Source organism: Malania oleifera, chromosome 10 (assembly GCF_029873635.1).
Source record: "Malania oleifera isolate guangnan ecotype guangnan chromosome 10, ASM2987363v1, whole genome shotgun sequence".
Taxonomy (NCBI): Eukaryota; Viridiplantae; Streptophyta; class Magnoliopsida; order Santalales; family Ximeniaceae; genus Malania; species Malania oleifera.
Genome location: NC_080426.1, coordinates 19,027,042 through 19,046,262, shown reverse-complemented (window position 1 = coordinate 19,046,262; position 19,221 = coordinate 19,027,042). Strand labels below are relative to the sequence as shown.

The 19,221-nt window shown below is 38.4% G+C and overlaps 1 protein-coding gene across 3 annotated transcripts in view; it reads left to right on the top strand.

The window, feature by feature from the left end:
- The window catches only part of LOC131165598 (phosphatidylinositol-3-phosphatase myotubularin-1), a 104,561-nt gene that overhangs the window by 52,018 nt on the left and 33,322 nt on the right, over positions 1-19,221 (top strand). For all 3 annotated transcript variants that reach the window (XM_058123532.1, XM_058123531.1, XM_058123533.1), the window contains exons 11-15: positions 4,625-4,724; positions 4,854-4,967; positions 7,098-7,267; positions 11,195-11,279; positions 11,518-11,742. In XM_058123532.1, the coding sequence (XP_057979515.1) occupies positions 4,625-4,724; positions 4,854-4,967; positions 7,098-7,267; positions 11,195-11,279; positions 11,518-11,742 (694 nt within the window). The remainder of the gene's footprint in view (positions 1-4,624; positions 4,725-4,853; positions 4,968-7,097; positions 7,268-11,194; positions 11,280-11,517; positions 11,743-19,221) is intronic.

The window sequence follows — 19,221 nt, the reverse complement described above, 5'->3', positions numbered from 1 at the left end:
AACATGTTTTTTGGCCAAATAAAATCACATGTATTGTGGGCCATAGCCCAGTACTTTGACTTGGTGCTTGACAAGGCCATGACATTTTGTTTCTTACTTTTCTAGGATACCAAGTTACCACCAACAAAAAAAACATATCAGATTGTGGATTAGATGACCTAGCCCAATTTGCATGTGTCTATACCTGAACATAAGTGTGAACTTGATCCTAATATAAGAGACCCATCCTTAGTGCACGTTTGAGCTATCTTGAGATACGAATGAATACATTCAAGTTACTTGTTTCCGGGGAATCAAGAAACTGCTTCACAACACTTGTTGCTAAATATATATATTAGGTTGAGTGAATTGAAAATACTTCAACTTTCCAACTCTATTAAGATTAAAGGCCCAGAATCTTATCATTATATTCTCTCGCTCACCATCCTAGTTGAGGTAATTTGGCTCGACTCCAGTTTGGACATGCTGGCAACAACAAACCCTAGGATTATCAAGAGAAGAGGTAGAATTGGATAGGGCTTCATAAAGATTTCGGAAGGGCAACAAAAGATAGAGTGCAAACAAACAGTATTATGAGGTTTGACAAGAAATCATCGTAAATGAAATTAGATTGGATGTTCGCTACATGTGTGCTTACCTTTCTAGACAGCAATAGGAAGATCAAAATAGGACCATTAGGCAAGGAACTAGAGACATAGGAGTAGAAGTTGGAGGAGGTTGTACTCCTTTGAGTCACTTTTGCTTGTACACCTGCAAATTAGGATTATCCAAGTGATGAGAAGGATTTGATGAAGATACAAGAGGATAGAGATAATAGGTTACAATCTGGAAGGCCAGGTAGAGGAAGGGACACATTAGGGCTAGGGCTCAAGCAATCAATATAGTATGGGGTAAATGCAAAGTAGGTAATATCATTAGAGACAAAGAATCGATTTAAAGTAGGGCTATAACATTAATATCCTTTTTGAGTATAAGAGTAGCCTTGAAAAATAGATAACACGAGAATTCAACTTATACATCCTCAACTTAATTGATGGACAAAGGACACAACCAAATATATGAGGAGGAAGTGAGAACAAAGGGTCCTTTGGGAAGATAACTAAATATGATGTTTTACCACCAAGGACAAAGGATCTCATTTTATCAATGAGAGAGCAAGTGGTCAGTACCTAGCTTCACTCCAAAAAACTTTGGGGATGTTCATTTGATACTACAAGGTACGAATGACTCCAAGAATGTCTATGTTTCCAATTTGGAACCCATTTTGTTCTAGATTGTGGGCACAAGATGACTAATGGATCAATACCTAAGTTATTCAAATGACATTCATTTGATGCAATAGGGTACGAGTGACTTCTAGAATGTCTTTTTCTTTTTCCAGCTTTAGTACTCTATTTTGTTTGAAAGTGTTGGCACAAGATGACCAAGGACCAATACCAAAGTTAATTGTATGGGTAGTGAGTTGGGTACTAAAGTATTCCTTATCATCATTACTAGAATACTAGTACATCAAATTATGTCCTTATTTGAGAATAGAAGGCACAAAAGATATTAAACAACTTAGAACTATCTTTCACTCAATACGACCAAGTCATCCTAAAGTTGTTATTGATAAATGTAACAAAATATCAGAACCCAACTCAGATGCGAACATTGGAATGAGCTAACATGAAAAGCCTAACCGCTTGTTTATTGACTTGGGATTTGGAAGCGAAGGGAACACAGTGGTGCTTTCCCTATTGACAAGACTCACACTCAAGATGAGAGACATAACTCAATGTAGGAAATAACTGGTTTGACCTGTCCAATGAAGGATGATGCGACAGTGAATTTGAAATGGTCTAGCAGCAGCATTGAAGGCAATAGGAGGAGAGCAACTCAAAGTAATAAAATCCACAAGCCTCGTGTGTTGTGCCAATCGTCTTCCACATCTTTAGTTCCTGAATAACACTAAACCAGAAAATAAGGTTATAGAACAATTTGGTGACCTCATAATCTCACAAACATGAGATTGAATGGGGATTTAAGAATGTACGAAACAGAAGAAATAGAGATTGAGGGAGTAGGATTTGCTTTTCCTATCCCCTTAATTGTCGCAATGGACCCATTAGCAAGGGTAACTCATGGTAGATTTTTAGAATATTGAAGGGTAAGAAAATTACACCTATCATATGGTCAGTGGCGGTGCTAATGGGAGAGATGCTGGAGGATGTGTAGGCTGTGTAGGATTACCTTTCTTTGCAAAAATATGCAATGTGATGGAATGCTTGTTGGGATGCCTGATTATGAATGAACCTTGAATACTCCTCCTATAAGACAGTTATAGTTGAACAAGTGAACGATGAGGGGGATATGCTATTGAGATTTGTGGATTCCATCCCAACACACACACACACACACACACAACATCAACCAATGTGGCAAATCAAGAACAAACAATGAACAAGATACTTTTGGGATTTGTGGACTCCATCCGAACACACACAATGTTCACAATAGGAGCAAACTACAAACACACAACGAGCAAGATAAACAGCTGAACAAATCACAAACACAGAAAATACCACTGTTTTATGAACTCAGTAAACATGGATAATCAGCCTCCAGCAGTACCATGCAAAATTCCTGGAGTCCTGGACAAACACACAACGAACAAGATAAACAGCTGAACAAATCACAAACACAGAAAATACCACTGTTTTATGAACTCAGTAAACATGGATAAACAGCCTCCAGCAGTACCATGCAACATTCCTGGAGTCCTGGACATGAACAACTGAAAGGTTAGATCTTAAAATCCATCTTAAAAAATTTTATGATGTGCTTTGTAGAGGGATTCGAACAACATAGGATCAGGATTCAGGCTAAAAACAAGGCTGTATGAAGCTTCATGCACTGACACATGGGGTCAGCTCTGCTAGCCGTTGTCTGGTGCAAGAGTGCTGCTCCTGCCCTGAGATTTCAGGTGTAGCTAGATTGGCAGCGTCTGTGGGTGGCTATGGTGTTAGTTTTGCAAGATTTAAAGTGGTTTTGCAGAGTCATCCAGGTCATTTCCGGTGACTGTTGTTTTTTTCAGCAGCTGCTGGCTGGTTTTCAAGCCTATGGTGGTGCTAGCAGCTCCTCTACGATGGTAGATATGCAGTGGATTTATAGTTTTAGGCTTCAATTTTATGATGGCCGTGACACCTCGAGTTTAGGCCTCGGGATCATGTTTTGATACCATTTTAAAAGTAGTGCGTAAAAATTGGAAGACCTAGTCACGATGATAGGTCTTTCCCTCTATTTATAAAATGTGCCAAGTACATAACAATGACCATGTTACCCTCACTAAATCACTCACTAACTCACGCGTACCAACTCAGCCGTAGCACGTGGCAATAATACTAAGCTTTCATTTGGTTCGTGGAATGCCTATTTCTAGGAATGGATTAGTTGTAGCTAGCTATATAAAAGAAATACGTTATAAAGATAAAGTAAATGATAATGTAAAATTTTCTATGAATCCATAACAAGAAATAGACAAGGAATAACTATTCCCAAGTTTCACCAAAGGAATATCTTTCCTTTTTTATTAAATGTTGGATGAAATAATAAGGAATATGCAAAGAATAACTATTACCTCTATTTCCAAATTTATCATCGTATTCCATCTTATTCCAAGCGATAGCTATTCACAAGCCATGTAACCTAAATGTTAAGTCTTAAAATGCATTGTTGGCTCACAACCTAGCAGCTTAAGCTTTTAGGTAAAGTGGTAATCTAACATGTATCAGAGCTGGTTACTAGGAGATCTTGGGTTCTAGTCTCCTTGCCCACATTTATTGTGTGGTGTTTAGAAAAATTATTGAATTCCCTGTAATGGGTGTTATTTATTGTGTGTTTATCTTCCCATGTGCTGTTAGGCTGCACGTGCGGGAAAGTGTTAAGGCTTGATATTCATTGTTGGCCTACAACGTAACAGCTTAAGCTTTTATGTAAAGTGGTAATCTAACGCTAAATAACTAAACTAGGAACACAAAGGTTACATTTGGTTCACAACATGCCTATTATTAGAAATAGTATAGTCGTAATTTAACAATTTGATAATTTGTGTTAAAGAACATGTTATCGTAATAAAGCAAATGACAATCTAAAACTTCTTATGAATCCATAATAAAGAATAGATGAGGAATAACTATTCCCAATTTCATCATTGTAATTTATATTTCTTTTCGATTCCATATTGGATGGAATAATAAGGAATAGAGTAGGAATAACTATAACCTCTATTCTTTTACTTATCAAAAAAAAAAGAAACCATTACCTCTATTCCTAAATTTCTCATTATATAACATTTTGTTCTTAGGAATAACTATTCCGTGAACCAAATGTAACCAAACATTTTGTTTTATATGGATTAGTATCCCCTTATTGCCCTTAAATGCGCATTTCTTTACTTATCATACTTCTTTACTAATCATTTTTTTCTTTGTGAGGCTTACTATATATAAGTTTATATACACACCTGCATACATTCACTTGTTTTTGTTGGTTCAATAGAATGACAAATAATATTTCAGGAAGGTCTTGTGGCTCTATGGGTTCAAGTGAACGAAATGCTGCTCATTCAATGTTGTTCTTGTAGGAAGCTATATATTGCTGATGCAAGACCCAGAAAAAATGCTTTAGCTAATGGCGCAATGGGAGGTGGTTCAGAGTCATCTTCTCATTATTTTCAATCTGAGGTCTGTCTAAAATTTTCAGCTGTCTAGTTATGCTTCTTATATATGAACTTTAAAATTGCCACCCTATTATTTGCTAATTCTCTCCTCTCTCTCTCTATCTCTCTCTCTCTCTCTGTAATCAATCATCAGATCGTTTTCTTTGGGATAGATAATATACATGCAATGAGGGAGAGTCTTGCTCGTCTAAGAGACTACCTAGATACTCATGGTGCTACATCATCAGATGGAATGTCTTCATTTCTGGTTAGTGATTTCAGTCTATTAGAGATTTGAAGGCTTTGCCTGATTTAAAAAATTGGTTGATATTTTTAAGGCACTTATTTCATGTGATTGGCTATTTGGCATTGATTGATGAATGGGGAATTCTATGTAGTTCTAATGAAGATTAGTTATGTATAGTCACAATATGAAAGTTAACAAACTACACTGAGAACATTTATGATTATATTTGACATAAATAAGTACTATACTATCATATAAAACATTATATTATGATTCTCCATGTCATCTTGAGCTAGTGCACAGATGTCTATCATGGTGAGCTTGCTTTTGATCTCAAATAGATGAGCTTTGTTAGCTTACTTTGAATTAGTTGTTAATGACTACAAAAGGGAAGTATGTATTAACAAATGGTGGGCAGACCCTTTCTTTCTTCCACTTTCTTTACAAAACGATGGAAGTTTACTATTTAACTTAATAGGCCAAAGATAGATCTCTTTGACAAAGAAAATAATTATGGTATTGTGCAAGACAGAAAGCTTGTTTGCAGCTATGTTGTAAGAGATCTTGTCCCTTCTGAAGTTATGGTGGATAGGCTTGCCTGGTGAACCCACATTAACATAGAAGGATTCCCCCCCTCTCCTCCTTTGTTTGTTTATTTTGTACAATAACACGGCTGAAGAAATGTTTTTACCAACTTCCAATCTAATAGTTGATCAGTAATCAAGATTTAATCGAGTTGAAAAGAGATTTTTGAAGCATGAGGGGTTTGGTAGAGATATTGGCAATTTGAAGTTGTAGAGGGGAGATGACATGGTGATGGTGTCTGAGCCTGAGAGGTGAGCTGCATGGTTGTGAGGAAAGAATTCTATGAAGCAGCAACACTCCAAGAACCTCTGGCTGCGGTGCCTGACATGCGTTGCTGGGCACTCACACTTATCCATCAACTGTCAGAAATTAAATTAGTTGAGTTAATTTTTAAAGATGGCTTCAACACTTCCAGTCACGACTCAAAAACCATTTTTGGACATGGCTCTTACACTTCCAGAGACTGGCTGACACATCTTCAGTGCCTTTCTTTTGTGTGTGTGTGTCTTTTTTAGCTAGATTAATACTTATTTTTGGACCAATATTTTCAACACTCCTTATTTTTAGTTACTTGTTGACTTCTTGTTGTTGTTTGTGTCCTTTATTTATTTTATTTTTTTGTGGTGGATGAAAATCATTAAGGGGGGGTGATGATACATAGGATGATGGGTTTGTGGAGTTGATGAATTGTCAACTGGGAAATCGGACATTGAATCAGTTCTAAGTAGGTCTATCTTGAAACACAATGACTTTTCCGGTAACTGCAGGCTTGAGTAGTGTGGCCATAGAGGCAAAGATGAGTTAACAAAACGGAAGAGATGGAGATGAATTAAGCAGAGAAATTTCAATTGCTGAAAGAATAATTCAAAAAATTAGACCTTCAACAGTTGAAGAGGGAGTATTAGGATGTGAAGAGAAGGGCCCAATAAGAATGATGCTCAAAGAAGTTTACATGATGAGAGATTTGCATGCACAGTAGGTATGATCATATCATTCGTAAACTTCATGCTGAAGGCTATATCTTGGAATCTCAGAAGTAGACTGAGCTGACAATTTGGTATGTTCAATAGTTCAATGGAAAACTGAGAACCAAGAGTGGATGGTTAGAGAAAGTGCAGCTACATGATGAGAAATTTGCATGCACTCTAGGCAGGCTCACATCAATGGTAAACTTCATGCTTAAAACTATATCTCAGAAGTAGAATGGTGCTGACAATTTGGTACATTCTGCAATAGGTAAAAGAACAAAATGGTTGTAGTGAAAAACTGAATCAAAACTTCCATATGGTTGGTAAGAGAAGCTGTGGTATCCTAATCCAAAACCAAATGGGGGCAGATGCAAAGAGGTGTAAATGTGAACTGTTTATATTTAGCAATTTATACAGATGCATGTGGTGAGAATTGGGACAAAGTGCTGTGAGATATTAGAATCGCATGGAACCCATGCTTGATTATGAACCATGGTTTTGAAATTCTGATATATTTTACTGACTAGACTTACTATGCATGAAATAGTCCATGTCTAGCAAAAAAAATAACCTGTTCCTGTAATTTTTTTGTTGACAGAGACATGGTGGATGGACTTGGGGTGGGGGCAATCTCAGCAGTATGTCAGCTTCAGTATCAACGCTTGGGGACAGTGGTTGGTTAATACATGTCCAGACAATCTTGGCTGGATCTGCTTGGATTGCTGCTCATGTTGCATTGGAATCAGCATCAGTGCTTGTTCATTGCAGGTTGGAACTTTTATGATGCTATGTCTCTATAAATAGTGTACAGATATGCTCTAGTTTCTTGCCTTCATGATGAAATTTGGGTTGTTAGGAATGTGATTGTTTTGGGAATTCACCTTTTAACATTGCTTAATGCTGATCCATAATTGTTTCCCTTTTCCTTTTGCACAACCCCGCCAACCAAATGTTTGTTGCTAATTTTGTTCAGTGCGTAATGTATCATGCATGCAATAAGCAGCATAGTTAGGTTTTTAGATGGAAGCGTAGTTGGGGTGTCATAGTAAGACGAGGGCATTTGTTTAAATTGGACTTTGAGAAGGTATATGATTAGGTTAGTTAGGAGCTTTTGGACAAGGAGTTTTTGGATGCCTTGAGCAGGATAGGGGACATTGACTTTTTTTTTATTTTATTTTTATTTTTATTTTTTTTGTTGTGGGTTGGAAGGGCCGGTTGGAGGTGAAGGGTGAAAGGTATTGAGGTGCAGAGGGAGGCCATGGTTGTTTCCCATTTGTAGTTCGCTGATGGCACTATTATATCCTTAGAGGATGATATTGAGTCTTTTGTAAATATTCTTACCATTTTATAGGTTTTTGAAAGGGCCTCTGTTTTTAGAATTAATTCTGGGAGAATGGACTTGGGTCCATTAATCTTAGTTGTTAATCTGTTCTGATAAGGTTTTGGAGTTGACTTCCTTTGCTGGGTGTGGTGTCTTAGATTAGCCTTTGACGTATTTAAGAGTCCCTTTGGGAGGAAAGTCTTGTTCTTTCCTCTTTTGGGATCCTTTATTATTATTATTTTTTCTTATTTCTCTTTTCAGTAAAGAGAATATTTCATTAGGGGCATCTAGGGGATTCTGCCCAAGTACAAACAACAGAAAGAAAATCAACCACTGCAGAGTGTCAAAAAAGCAAGCATTACATGAGTGTCACAACCAAACCACAGTACCAACTAGTAGCAATAACAATCCTTAGGTCTTTAACAACATAAAGGGGGTGAAGTGGGTGGCCATTCCTTTGGAAGATCTACTATTCCTTTCCCTCCACACAGCCCAAAATATGGCAAGGGGAATGAAGGGAAGAAACTTTCTCCTTTCCTTGCTAGAGTGGATTCCTATCCAAGCCCATGGCTCCCACTATTTTGGCAGTAACCCACTGCTGCCTGATTAGAGAAGTGGCCAGATTCCAACAATGTTTGGTCCAGGAGCAGTGCAAGAGGATGTGGTTACTAAGGTGGCTAAGCGGTTGGATGGGTGGAAAAGTGCTTTGTTTTCCTCAGATGATCCTATCACCCTCATTCACACTAGATTATCTGCCATCCTTTGTATTTTTTTGTCTTTGTTTGGGATTCCTGGTGTAGTAGTTCAAAAGCTTGGGAAGATTATGCAAGATTTTCTTTGGTTGGGGATAGCTGAGAAGAGGGATCATTTGGTTAGGTGGAAGGTTACGTTTAGGTCCAGGGAGAGGAGAGGGAAGGGGGGGGGGGGGGGGGGGGTTGGGTTTGGGTCTTGGTAATTTGGTGTCTAAAAACTATGCTCTCTTGGAAAATGGTTGTGGTGGTTTCCTTTAGAGTTAAACACCCTTTAGCACTAAGTTATAAGAAGTAAGTTTGGTTTGGGGGGTTGGGTCTTGGTAATTTGGTGTCTAAAAACACTGCTCTCTTGGGAAAATTGTTGTGGTGAGTTCCTTTAGAGTTAAATTTCCTTCAGCACTAAGTTATAAGAAGTAAGTTCGGTTTGTAGGTGAATGGATGGGATGCTAACATGGATTTAGATGTTTTTCTAAGATTCATTGGAGATTTATTTTGCAAGTTTTACCCTTCCTTTATTGCTTTCACAAAGGTTAAATTGGGAAAAGGTAATTGTAGTTGCTTTTGGGAGGACATTTGGTTGGGGGATTCTGCCTGGTTGTGTTCTTTTGCTTGTTTTTAGCAATGTCTTTCTTCTTCCAATAATTATGTATTTTCTTCCTGCATAATTCCAGATAGTGGCACTCTTAGGATTTTCATTTAGAACGGATTTGAATGATAGGGACTTGGAGGACCTTTCTTCTTTGCCGATTGTATTAAAGAGTTGTCATGTCTCCTGCAAGAGTGATGTTTGCATATGGGCTTTGGACTCTTCAGATGGTTATTCGTGCAAGTCCTTTTATTTCTCTCTCCTTGTCAAGTCTAATGCGTCTTCCTCTCATTGGTGTATATGGGAGGCCAAAATCCCTTCTAAGGTAAAGGTGTTTGTATGGTTGGCTGTCTTTAATAGAGTTAACACCAACAATGCGCTGCGAGATGGGAGACCTTCTAAGACTTCATCTCCAAATGGGTGCTTTCTGTGTGGTAGCAGTTCAGAGAATGTTCCCTATTTGTTTTTGCACTGTTATTTGCTTGTGGTCTGTAAATAGATTATTTTGCAGTACTTGGTGATGTTTGGGTGTGCCTGAAGTCTGGTGGAGGAGCTTTTGAGTATCTCTTTTGTAGGCTTTGGGAAGAGAAAGGATGCTGAAAGTTTGTCAAGGTGTTCTGTTTTTTTCTGTTTTGTGTGGGATTTGGTTGGAACAGAATGGTTGTTGAGAGTGTCTCTATCTTCCCTTGGGGACCGGGTTTGTTATTTGGTACCTCTTGGAGCATTTAGTATGGGATATTTCAAGCATAGTTTGTTTTTTAGGATTTCAACTGTGATGGGAAGGCTTTATTGAGCTGATTGTATTTTATTCTTTCCTTTTCACTTTCAGTTTGAGGACTTCTTGTTCTCTTCATTATACTTTTTTCTCCTTGCTCTTCTAATAAATATTCTTTTTTCTATTAAAAATAAAGAACATGATTAGGTTTTCTGGTAGTGTGTGTAATTCTTTTTGTGTAATGTGAAGGCATGGATTGAGCTACTCTCAAGCATGAAGTGTTCTCAAAGAAAGAAAATGGAAAGAAAAATTTCATGTTAAATCTCAGCATACATTAATTTTAATATTTTAAAAATGATAAATACGGATCGATGTACTGACTAAAGGTTAGTATCTGTACAAACATGCACTTGCATGCACATTGCACACTAAGAGGAAATATATTTTCCAGGTGGCCAATTACTAATTTACTACCCCTAGCACTTCCTTCTTTTAAACTATAAAGAAAGATATTTTTACTATTTTGTAAGAAAGTGGGAATCTTTATTTTCTTTTTGAAACTAAAAAATTGTGATCATATTTGTGTTCAGAGTTCAGATTGATCCACACGATCTGTTGGCCTTTGTCCAGAGATGCAATCATGAGCTGCTTCTGGGGTTTGCATTTTAGTTTTGTCTTGACATTTGTTGGAATGTTCCCTTTGACTTTAAATTTGACTAGAGTTGGGTACCTACCTGCTGTTTTGTTGGATGCAAGTCGCAACTGGCCCATATTGACGTCATGGCCTTAAGTGCGCAGCAGTTTCCCTCTTCTGAGGAAAAATGTTCAGTCACCCCAGTAATCCAACATTATTTTGTTGGTTGCTGGATGATGGTTTGTAATGCCAATCAAGCTGGTCTATCTATGAACTTCTGACCATCTAGAAACTTCATAGTCAATTATCCTTTCTTTGGTTTTAAACACTGCTTGGAAATTTGAATTATATTTATAGCATTTGGAATTATCTGGTTGAATTGACCGACTAGATTAAATTATTTATGGAACAATACGTTAATTGGTTACAAACTTACAAATGCTTCTGTTTTCACACTGTTTTGGTCAAGTTGTCATTCCCTGCTGTCCCTATCATACTCCTGTAGGTTTTGTGTGAATTTATTTATTATTAAATATTCTCATGACATAATTCTTTTTTTTTTTTTTTTTTTTTACACTAAACAAATGTGAAGTTCTTTGGCTTTCTTCCTCTGACCTTCACCATTTCAGTTTGCCTGTAAGTGGCTTCGGTGCCTTAATATCCTCTCTTTTGTTTGTATGCATGTAGTGATGGGTGGGATCGAACAACTCAGTTGGTCTCACTTGCTAGTTTACTGCTTGATCCATACTATCGAACAATTAAAGGGTTTCAGGTAACAACTAAAGATTACTCAATTTTTCCTCAATATCAGTTTTACTTGTTTTCCTTGTTGATTCTTAAGCTTTAAATTGCTGTTCTTTGCATTCAAAGTATAAGCTATAAAGACATTCCTATCAATTTTTAGACCATGTATAAAATGGAATCACATGTGTTGGACACCTGTTCACTATCCTCATTACTTGTAGTTATCTGGATGAGTTTGTAAGCTAAAATATTTTTGTTTGACACAGGCACTTGTGGAGAAAGACTGGCTTGCTTTTGGCCATCCATTTGCTGATCGCATGGGAATGCCTGCTGCAGCTGGAAGTGGAAACATGCCCTTTGAATTATCTAGGCAATCTTCAGGTGGGAACTTCCCATCCTCACCTATGCGCCAGCCATCAGGATCATTCACTTCTCAAGCTCCTCCTCCGCACGCGCAGACTTCAAACAACTATTCTCCAATATTTTTGCAGGTGCACATTATTAAAATTTGTTTACATATAATGAACAAGCGGTTCAACATGGTATTCATAAGCTAGTTGTGAAACTTTATCTGAGCATTCCCTTTCAATTCTGTATTTGATTCTAGAATCACTTCTATTTGCAAGTTCCCTCACTTGGATAGTTCTGTTTTTAGTTTGGACTATGGTTCAGGCATGTTAGATGGTTTTTGATACAAAACAAAGTTGTTGCAGTTCATTTCTCAAAATAGGCACAACTATTCTATTTTTCTGCTGATTTAATTGGCGTAATGTATGTTTTTTCTAGCATAGTTAGTTTTGCAGCAGTTTGGACATGGTTGCATTAATCATTGGTCCAACATGCGAAAATATATATGTTAAAGAGTATTGCACTGTAGCACCTTTAATGATCTGTTCCAAATTTCTTAAAGATTATTATTATTATTATTAACAAAAAAACCAAACTTTATTGATAGCCCTCACTGATGGCGGAGGAAAACCGTGGTTACAAAAATGCCACAAGGTATTTACAAATAACTAACAAAACTAGCTCAGACACCAAAACTCAAATAAGCCTAACAAAACTCATATCAATAACCAACTAAAACAACCTAAACATGTCCAAATGAATTCAAAAGCAAACAAACACAAATAAAAACAAATTTCCTTCAAGCTAAAGACAAATACCTGCAAAACAAAAACCCGAGGAAAACAAATGAGAGCCAAAAGATGACAATTAAAGACGAAGGCTTGGAATACTCATCTTATCCATACAAATTAGACCTCTCATTTACTTGGTATCTCATCACCTACAAAATATATCATCGTGTTGCCTCCCTCGCCTTGACAAGTCAAGCAATCCACCACCTAATTACCTTCTCTAAATTGGTACTTTATAGAGAACTGAAGGCCTTGTAGCTCCTCCTGTAACACTTTTTAAAAGTCCCATAAGTACCAGGAAGAGCAAATTCCAGACGTGATCCAACCAACCACCAATTTTGAATCACTTTCAATACAAATATTCTACTAACCCTATTCCTTACAGAGTCAAACACCACTAATAAGAGCCTGCAACTCCGCTTCATTGTTAGTACCTGACTCAAATTTATTAGAGAAAGCGGCCTTAATATTACCTAATGAGTCACGGTTGATGCCCCCACCACCACAAGAACCCGGATTTTCTCTACAAGAGCCATCTATGTTTAGTTTCAACTAACCTACAAGAGGTTTTTCCCAAACTACTTTTCGAGGAGTTCTAACCTTTGGAGATATCGTTTTCACTTAGAACTCTTCCAATAAATTCTTATCAATAGTAGGCAGGGATCCCTTCACGTCTTCTGCAATTTTTAGGAGCCAAAACCTCACTAATAACCAAATTGAATTCCTTGACTCATACTTATCTTCCTTGCGGGCTTTACAATGTCTGAGCCAAAGTCTCCAAGAAATTATAGTAGGTAATAAACCGATGATCGTACATTTGAGGGTTGCCTTTTTGGCACATATGAACCATCTACTAACTTTCACCCTCCAAGGTTCATCATCAAAATTTAAAATTCCCAAGACAGACGCTGCTCTCTTCCAAACCATACTTGCAATGAAATCCGTACTCAGAACATGATTGAGAGATTCCTCTTTTTTATCCACGTAGTAGTTGCAACAAGAGACCATATCAACTCCCAGTTTCTGCACTCTTTCATCTACAAGAAGACATTGGAACATGGCTTTCCACATTACACATGGATACTTTCTTAGGAAATAGGTTATGCCAGACCCACTCCATTCACGGGTACTGCTCCCCTTTAATTCTTATCACCTCCCAAGCCAAAGCAGTTGAAAATTTTCCATTAATGGAAGGCTTTCAAATAAACACATCAGACCTCAATTTGTGCTTTATAGACGAAAGCAAAATCTCATCCGTTTTGGGGATCCCTACCAAATCTTTCAGTATGTCTGTATCCCAATTCTCAGACTCCCAGCACTCTTGAATCTTAAGCTCAGGATGTTGGGCCGTGTAAGAACACTCCGCAAGGGGACCATTGCTCAACTACTTATCAAACCAAAAGGAAGCTTTTCTTTCTCTAACCTTCACATAAACATTCTCATAGACTTCTAGGAAGACCTTTAAGATTGTCTTCCAAAACCGAGAACCCTTAGGAGTATAATTGATTGAAGCCATGTGACCTAATTTAACGTATTTAGCCTTAAAAAAACGGGTCCAAAGATTATCTACCATCATCAGTCTCCAAGCAAACTTCATGTGAAAAGATCTTTGAATGTCATTAAGGTCCCTTGCGCCAACACCCCTTTCATCTATGGATTTACAAGCCTTTGACCAAGCACACCACAAAAAGAGAGTTGATTTATCCTTGTTGATTAATTGGCCAGACCAACTTTCATACAAATCCAATGTTTTCAAAAGCATCTTCAAGGATGTCCTTTCTCCGTGAGCAAAAACAAGCAAGTCATCCGCATATAATAAATGCGAGATTAAAGTAGCTCCCCTCGAAAGATAAAAATTTTCAATCATGCCTTCCTCAAAAAATTTTTTTAGTAATCTAGAAAGGATTTCTTCCATCAAAATAAATAAATATGGAGATAGTGGATCACCATGCTGAAGGCCCCGTTTCAACCCTTATACGTACTATTCATCATGAACGAAAACCAAGGGTTCTTAACACATTCTGCTATTAAGTTACAAACATGACTAGAGAACAAGGCCGGCTCTTCATTAAGGCCATTGAGGTGCTTGCCTATTTGGGGCCCCCAAATTTTTTTTAATATAATAACGTTAACTATATTTATAGCTACTAGCTACTGTGTCAATACTCAGTACCCTTGCACACAATAAAACCTATGCGCCTATATGTATCTCTCTCTCTCTCTCTCTCTCTCTCTCTCTCCAGCCCGTGAGATTTAATTTAATTGTTCATTTCTCAATTCGTTACCCATCCCCATGCATGTATTCACCATTCTCCATCTCTGTTAGTTTCATGGAATTCATGTGTTTGGTGGGTGGAGTGCATATGCAGTGCAGCTAAAATTACTTGATGTACCTAGAAGAATTAATTTTAAATAAAAATAAAAATTAAACAAAATATTAAGGGCCCCTAATTAAATCATTTGCCTAGGGCCCAATATTGGGAAGAGCCGCTTCTGCTAGAGAAGCCAAAACCCTCCAAGTCCCAAATAAAAAATCTCCAGTCAACTCGATCATAAGCCTTTGCCATATCCACTTTTAAAACTACATTTCCCCCTTTACCTTTTCTATTGATTGAGTGAACCATTTCCTGTACCAGAGTAATATTTTCAAAAATACTTCTACCAAGGAGGAAAGCCCCTTGCTCCGGAGAGATAATTCTATTCAAGCAACGCGTCAATCGGCCTACAATGATTTTTGAAAAATTTTTGTATGCGACAGAACATAGGCTAATTGGTCTAACTTTTCAAAGCTTCTTGGATCCTTCACCTTAGGGATAAGAAGAAAATATGAAGACGTGAAAATCTGGGTAGAGGCGCTCCACTAAAGAATTCCTTGGTAGCTTCCAGCAAATCTTCTTTAACAAAGTCCCAACAAGATTTGTAAAAACCAGATCCAAAACCATTGAGACCTGGACTACTATATTTTGGAATAAAATTTAGAGTTGTTTTCAGCTCCATTTCCAAAGGATCTTTGACCAAATACTCATTTTATTCATCCGGTAGATTGTTCTGAAAAAAAATTTTAAAAATGCATAACCACACCTTCATGAATCTCTGTGGGGACGCCAAAATTGTACCATTCTCTAAGACCATAGAATTAATCATCGAAGAACCTATTTTGATTAATAACCGCATGAAAAAACTTGGAATTTTGATCACCCTCCACCAACCATCGCTTCTTCGCAAGTTGAGCAACATGGGTTTCCTTTTTTTTTTTCCAATAATCCAGTTCACATTTTGTAACCAGGAAGTCTATCTCCACCTCCTAACTATAACCCCTTTGTAACTGCTCCTCCAGATCTATCATTCAATTCTCTAAATCCTTGATATTAAGGTCCACCCGGCCAAAGACTTCTACATTCCACCTTTTTAAAGCAACTTTAGCCTTTTTGAGCTTTGCAACCAACTTACACATGCCCAAAACCTGAACCGGTTCCATCAAAATCTGACGCATAAAAGGTAAAAAAATTTCATGGGAACTCCACATATTTTTATACCTAAAAGGAGATGGCCCATATCATGTTGAGTGATTTGAGAAGTGTATTAGCATAGGTTTGTGATCCGACGTCTTCCTCGCCAAGTATTCCAGCCTAGCAGTTTGAAAATGGTTAATGAACGGCACATTCACAAGAGCCCGGTCAAGCTTCACCCATCTCCTAGTGGAACTGGCATGCCCATTAAACCAAGACATTTTCCTACCATAAAATTTTAAATCAACAACACCACAATTGTTTAAACAATTATTAAGCTCTTCCATATCAGCCAAAGGTCTAGGCTGCCCCCCAATTTGTTCCCCGTCCTCCCGAATAATGTTAAAGTCCCCCACAATAAGCCAGGGATTCAACCCTACTTGAAGAGCTTCTAAATCTTTCCAAAGACCCCTATGCTTATAAAAGGAGCATTTCACAAAAACAAAGGTGACAAGCACTTTTGTCCCATTTATGACCACCCATCCCACAATCATTTGATTCGACATACTCATTATTTCAAAATCATTATGCTCATTCCACATTACCCATACTTTACCTCCCATTGCTTCATTCGAACAATAGTTAGGAAAATCTAAAAATTGTGCGAAACGAAACATAGAGTCCTCTTGCATGAACGGTTCCGAAATGGCCAACGCAGAAATCGAATATTTCCTAACCAAATTCCTCAAGCGTTTCTTTGACGTGCCTATAGCTCGCACATTCCACACTATCATTTTTGTCCTCATAAACTAAGTCTTACACGACGGCTAATGACCCGTTGGGACTGCCTCGCTCTATTACTAGAGGCTTTTAACACAGGAATTTTGGGTTGAGAAAAATTACCTTCTGAATCATAGCCCTTGTCGGAAGCCAGACCATGTAGTTTACTCTCATTCTCATGAGCAAGCTGAAATTGTTCTAGGTCCAACCCCATATCCCTTACATCAGAAACTGGTTCAACAAACTCTCCTTCCTCTATCACCATATTCTTTCCAAGCATCTCTTCACCTTGCACTCTTCCACTCGACTAATGCATAACACAAACTTCGTTTCCTCCCTTACTACCTTCACTCACCACCATTGTGTTACACTCTTTTTGCCCTTCAAGCTTAGCCATCTCACTCTTCTCAATTTTCTGAGAATTATTGCCAAGCCCACCCGCAAGACCCTCATCAAAGAGGATCGGGTGAGGACTATCCTCCTCTAAAACCTGTTTTCCTTTATCTGTGACTAACTTTACCTCCTTTTCAATCTCCTTATTATCAGACACCATAATAGGATGCACCTCCACATTTTTACTTGTACCTTCATTTAAACTCTTGTCCTTTCGTCGCACCTCCTTCCAAGCTTTGACCTCATCTTTCTTCCCTTCAATATTCATCTTGCTCTTATTAACTGGTTTCGCTTTGATACGATCACCTAACCTACAAGAAACCTCTGTATGTCCCTGACGGAAATATTTTTTGCAATAAAAACCCCGCTTCTTATAGTCCACTTCCTGCCAAACTTGATGTTTCTGACCTATCACCAATGGGAAGCCACTAATTGGCTCCTTCTGCAACTCCACTTCCACACAAATTCTCGCACCCGTAGCACGCGTTCTATATAGTGTGGCATTATCCGTTCCAAGAAAATTTTCAAACCTTGTTGCCAAAATTTGAAGACAGTCCAATCGGTACAAGAGCAAAGGCAAACCCAGTAAGAAGATCCATTGAGGAGCCATGGATGATTTTTTTCTTCACATCAAAATCAACCATCCAATTGAACAAACGGAACTAACAACCAGCCACAACCCGTCCCTCCCTTGCCCATGCATGTAAATAATCCTTCTCATTCGCCAGGTGCAGCAACACGTGATATTCATCCATAAAGCTAATCATTGGCGCACCTCACTGTAACCCCACGTGTTAATAATCTAAAGCCACAGCACATCTATTGATGGTTGCTTCGATAAAAACTTAAGAACAAGTGCAAACTTTAGATCCTTGGCCGCTTTGTCCGTCTCAATATCTGAAAAAACGAAGCCTAATTCCCCATTGATTATCTCATGTTTCCTCAAAGGTAGGCGAAATTTGGATTGAGGTACAGGTCTTTGAAGCGCTTGTGCAAAAGTGCGTCTCCCACCAAAAGCGTTGTTTTCCTTTTCAACCAACTTTCCATCCCATACAGAGTCCAACCCATCTACCTGAGGTCCAGACTTGATAGCCCTCTCGATCCTGCCGGCGACAAGGGTCGCCGGAGGGCCACCCATGAGGGGCAAGGATGAGAAACCAAGCATGCACTATCAAAATGTGATTTAAATAAAATTGGGTTTGTAATTTGGAATGAAAATCTGGTTTCTGGTTTAGAACAATATTTTTATTTTTTATTTTTTTGGTTGGACAATGTTTTGGGCTTGAAAACACTATGAGTAAAAACGTGAGATGAAGAAGAAATAGTTGGGGAAGAAATCGTACTTTTGCTCGTGGGAATGCGCCTTCGCTGACCGGAGAAACGCCTTTGCTTACTGCTACCTTCAACAAGGCAACGTCTGCTGACAAGGCTGCAAACCGTACGGGATGCCTATGCTTACCAGAAATCTTCAGCAAGGTGACATCCGGCAACGGAGGCTGCGAGCATGTTGGTGGTTCAAGGACATGCGAGCGAGAGCAAGGGCTCCCAACTACTGCCAAACTTTAGGTTTTCCACATCAACAAAACCTTGCTAGCATCCCCCTTGGTGTTCTGTTGCTTTGCTAGTTGGGCAAGGAGTTGGAGGATACCAGATATCGGCGCTCCGTTCGATTTGCCTTCACTTCTGGTCAGATCTCCACAGATTGGCTTTCAGAGGATGAAGCCTCAAGCCTTCAAACCAGGCAATGTCCGGCAACGGAGTGCGAGCGTGCCGGCGAGTTGAAGGTCAAGGAAGAGAGCGAAAGATAGGGCTCGTCAAAATTCTCACACACTACTTTACTCTTTTAGGCACTAATAGGCATTCTCGTTTGTCTACGCCGAATCTTTGAGCCTTCCACGAGGCAATGTCCAACGACGGAGCGTGCTGGCGGGATGAAGGTCAAGGACGCGGGCGAAAGCTAGGGCTTAGGACCGGCCTTGAGATACTAGATTTTTTGTTCTTGGATTCAAGATATGATCATCAATCGCCTGTCAAACTCTCCACCTGGTCAAAACTTAAGCAACTATTTTTCCCATTTGTTGATTGAATGATGTTTGGAAATCATAAATCTTTGAATGGCATTGATGTAGCAAGATTTTTATAAATTGGTTTTGGATCCTGTAAAACTTCTATTTTTTGTGAGTTGACTTCCTGTCCAACTTGTTATGAA